Source organism: Diaphorina citri, unplaced genomic scaffold, assembly GCF_000475195.1.
Source record: "Diaphorina citri unplaced genomic scaffold, Diaci psyllid genome assembly version 1.1 scaffold4240, whole genome shotgun sequence".
NCBI lineage: Eukaryota > Metazoa > Arthropoda > Insecta > Hemiptera > Psyllidae > Diaphorina > Diaphorina citri.
In genome coordinates, this window is record NW_007381639.1 from 1,793 (window position 1) to 6,284 (window position 4,492).

The 4,492-nt window shown below is 32.0% G+C and overlaps 1 protein-coding gene across 1 annotated transcript; it reads left to right on the forward strand.

Moving 5' to 3' along the window:
- Positions 1 to 1,049: 1,049 nt before the first annotated feature.
- LOC113472185 (centromere-associated protein E-like) lies at positions 1,050 to 4,492 on the forward strand. Its single transcript, XM_026831835.1, has 4 exons — positions 1,050 to 2,226; positions 2,434 to 2,844; positions 2,975 to 3,362; positions 3,448 to 4,492. The coding sequence occupies exons 1-4, from the start codon at positions 1,050 to 1,052 to the stop codon at positions 4,490 to 4,492; spliced, it is 3,021 nt and encodes a 1,006-aa protein (XP_026687636.1).

Here is a 4,492-nt window from a genome sequence, read left to right on the forward strand (position 1 = left end):
TATAAAAACATTGTTAACATACTATCATGTATTTAAACAATAAAAAATAATTGAATTGAATTGAATACTATGTATAATGGGGCACAACCAAATGACAATTTTTTTCGAGGTAGAGTCCTATTCCGATGTAAAAGTACCCAAAAAGTGCATTGGCGCACTCAAAAACATCCAAAACGGTCCCTAAATCCCCTAAAATGTCGCTAAAAGGTCGCAAAAAAAATAACGTTGAAACAGCCATGGTTTACGCATGAACTGACGTCATCACAAACTGACACATGAACTGACGTCATCACGAAAAAATGGCTGCCCGCAAAAATTATAGGGGCTCAACCAAATGACAATTTTTTTCAAGATAGAGTCCTATTCCGATGTAAAAGTACCCAAAAAATGCATTGGCACACTCAAAAACATCCAAAACGGTCCCTAAATCCCCTAAAATGTCGCAAAAAAATGTATACACACAACAAGTGTAACATTAGTGATGCTGGGGAAAACTGGCTTGAATAGCCAAATAAATTTTGTAAATAAATAGGTACCTACCTTACAATAAAACATTTCTTGATTAAAATATTTTTGGCCATACCCATAGAAATCTTCTTCAGTAAAAAGTCAGTATTAAGTACTACTCTGATTTTTAAACTTCCACAAACAAATTCACTGGAAATTTCAATTTTATTTACCTATTCTAAATAAGCATAAATCGTTTTGTACAAAAAATGGAAGTCCTACAATGGATTCTTTTGGGGAATCTTTCCCAGCCATCTACAAGCAAACCACACGACATCAACATACAACCCACTTGGAAAAAGCAAATTTTACACAATGCTGTATATCCCGAGCACCACACAGAACCACTGACACTGACAGAAAATCTTGAAATTCTCTTTCTTAAGCAAGTTATAAAGGACCTCAATTTGCAGATTTCAAAACTTAAAAAGACGTCTCCCAATGAGGTAAGCTTGTGTAAAGATTCTGAATCTCAAACAATTTTAACAAATGATTTACAAGAAAATGTTGTTTTATCTGACATCATCAATGATAGAGATAAAATGAAAGCAGCTTTGAAAGAACTTGAAAAGATCAATAATGATGTACTGACAGAAAACCTTGAAAATCTCTTTCTCAAGCAAGTTATAAAGGACCTCAATTTGCAGATTTCAAAACTTAAAAAGACTTCTCCCAATGAGGTAGGCTTGTGTAAAGATTGTGAATCTCAAACAATTGTAACAAATGATTTACAAGAAAATGTTGTTTTATCTGACATCATCGATGATAGAGATAAAATGAAAGCAGCTTTGAAAGAACTTGAAAAGATCAATAATGATGTAATGAGCAATTGTGATGAACTGAAAACTAAAATAGAGGAAATCAAAAGAGAAAGAGATTTCGAGAAGCATATGAAGCAAGGATTTGAATCTTCATTTGAAATGATGAAGGATGAATTTATTAGAGTAACTGCTGCTCTCAAGGAGAAGTACTCATATCAAGTTGAGTCTTTACAGAAAATTTGTCAGCAAGAAGCTCTTGAAAATAAAACATTACTGAAAAGATTAGATGAAGTTCAAACAGACCGAGACAATTTATTTGAACATTTAAAGCTGATGAACCAACTCTCTGAGCATAGTCAAATTCCAGGTGTCACTAATACAATACAAGTTGAAGACAAAGTTGCTTTTAGTCATGGTGATAGCACATTTGTCAGTAAAATGTTCAAAGATAACCAATCACAAACAGAGAAGTATTCTAAACAAGAACAAGATGAATTACAAAAGCAAAAAATCATTATTGAAAAGCAACACCAAGAAAATCGTGACCTACTGAAGAAAATCGAGCTTTTTAATGCGGAAAAGAATAAAGTAGATTCTGAAATAAAACATTTGAAAGAGGAAAGTCATAAACTTCTTGAAGAAAAGGACAATTTACGAGTTGCGTTGGAAAAACAACAATTGCTGGAAATGTCAAGAGAATCAAGAGAAAAAGCAATCGTAGAAAAGGTTACTGCCGAACTAAACTTGGAAGTAAAACAGAAAATTTCACTTTCGGAATATAACGTCAAAAAACATTGTCAAGAACTTAAAAAGTTACGACTAACATTAGACGAAAAAGAAAAAAATATTAAAGAACTAAGAGACCAAATTCTGATTCTCGAAACCTCTTCATTAGAAGAACAACGAAAGGATATTATTGAAACTCAGGCAAAATACACACAATATGAAATTATTGAAACTGAACCTAAATACACACAATATGAGATTATTCAATCAGAATCAAAATACACACAAGAAAAGTTACGACTAACATTAGAAGAAAAAGAAAAAAATATTAAAGAACTAAGAGACCAAATTCTGATTCTCGAAACTTCTTCATTAGAAGAACAACGAAAGGAAATTATTGAAACTCTGGCAAAATACACACAATATGAAATTATTGAAACTGAACCTAAATACACACAATATGAGATTATTCAATCAGAATCAAAATACACACAATACGAAATTCTTGAGGCTGAACCAAAATACACACAATGTGAGATAATTGAATCTGAACCAAAATACACACAATATGAAATTATTGAAACTGAACCAAAATACACACAATGTGAGATGCTTGAAACTGAATCAAAACTCACAGTATATGAGATGATTGAAAGTGGATCAAATCCTACACAATATGATCACAGCAATTCCATAATCGAAGATGAAAATCGTAGTTTTAAAATAGATTTTACTGTAACGGATCAAACGGAAAATGACTTCAAGTGGGAAGTTTTTAAAAGCAAACGGTCAAGTAATCCGCTTTGTAGCAGCGATTATAAGTTAATTGAAATTACCAATCGCTATGAACCAAATAGATCTTACTGTAACGGATCAAACAGAAAATTACTTAAAGTGGGAAGTTTTTAAAAGCAAACGGTCAAGTAATCCGCTTTGTAGCAGCGATTATAAGTTAATTGAAATTACCAATCGCTATGAACTCGAATTGTTCAATCTGACAGATAAATATGTTCGTTTGTACGAGGAAAAATCGAGACTAAAAAAAGAACTTGATAAAAAAGAACTTGAATTAAAACAACAAACCAATCGCTATGAACTAGATGTGTACAATCTGATAGAAAAATATGATTGCTTGTACGTGGAAAAATCGAACCTAAAAAAAGAACTTGATAACAAAGAACTTGAATTAAAAGAACAAACCAAACGCTATGAACTAGATTTGCTCAGTCTGATGGAAAACTCTGATTATTTGAACGAGGAAAAATCGATACTAAAAAAAGAACTTGATAACAAAGAACTGGAATTAAAAGAACAAACCAATCGCTATGAACTAGATTTGCTTCATATGGAAATGAGATTAAAAAGTTTGCACGAGACAATAGAGGTACTTCAAAAAGAGCTTGACGGCTTTAATGAACATAGAGACAATAAGCATTATGAAGAAACTATAAAAAGACGTTGAAAACAAAGATTTGCACGAGACAATAGAGGTACTTCAAAAAGAGCTTGACGGCTTTAATGAACATAGAGACAATAAGCATTATGAAGAAACTATAAAAGAACTAAAACACGAAATCGAAACTCAACGGAATGCAGTTATTATTGAATCGCAAAATATGAAACAAGAAATCAATGATTTGGTGATGGATAATGATAAATTGTCTCAAGAAATTCAAACTAGAGATCTTCAGTTGGAAACCTTGAATGCAGATGTTATTATTTTAAGAAACAAACTAGAACATAATATGACCCAATTGACTACAGTTTCCAGCGAAAATGAAGCAATTGCAAGTGAATGTATGAATTATAAGAAAACAGTGGAAGAGAATAAAAGTATTGTAGAGGAAATGTTTCAGTTGGAAACCTTGAATGCAGATGTTATTATTTTAAGAAACAAACTAGAACATAATATGACCCAATTGACTAAAGTTTCCAGCGAAAATGAAGCAATTGCAAGTGAATGTATGAATTATAAGAAAACAGTGGAAGAGAATAAAAGTATTGTAGAGGAAATGAAAGGAAAAATTTTGGAACAAAACTTGTTGATAAAACAACTAAACGACAAAGTTGAAATAACTCGAGCCAAAGTCAGCAATGCTGAATATGATGTTGCATTTCTTACCCAAGAAAAAGAAAATCTGGAATCGAATTTATCAGCCATACAAAATCAGTATTTCGAAAAGTTGAAGTACATAGAGGAGAGTATGATTGCATATAGTCGACAAAAAGCTGTGACTACGGATGCTACTAACGCCATTATACGAGTAGATTCTTCTACTATGACTGACTTGGGACTTTCCAAAGATATGTCTGTATATTCTCTACTGAATGAAAGTAAAGCTAAAGACCTTAAGGTTAAGTGTGATGCAAAAGCTGTCAATAAGATCCTTTTAAAAATGTTAAACAAAGGTTTAAATCATATTTCTATGTCTGAGCTTGCTTTAGTTCATGAAGCCCTCTGTGGAGCAACTCTGAAATATATTTCCCACTATGACTGA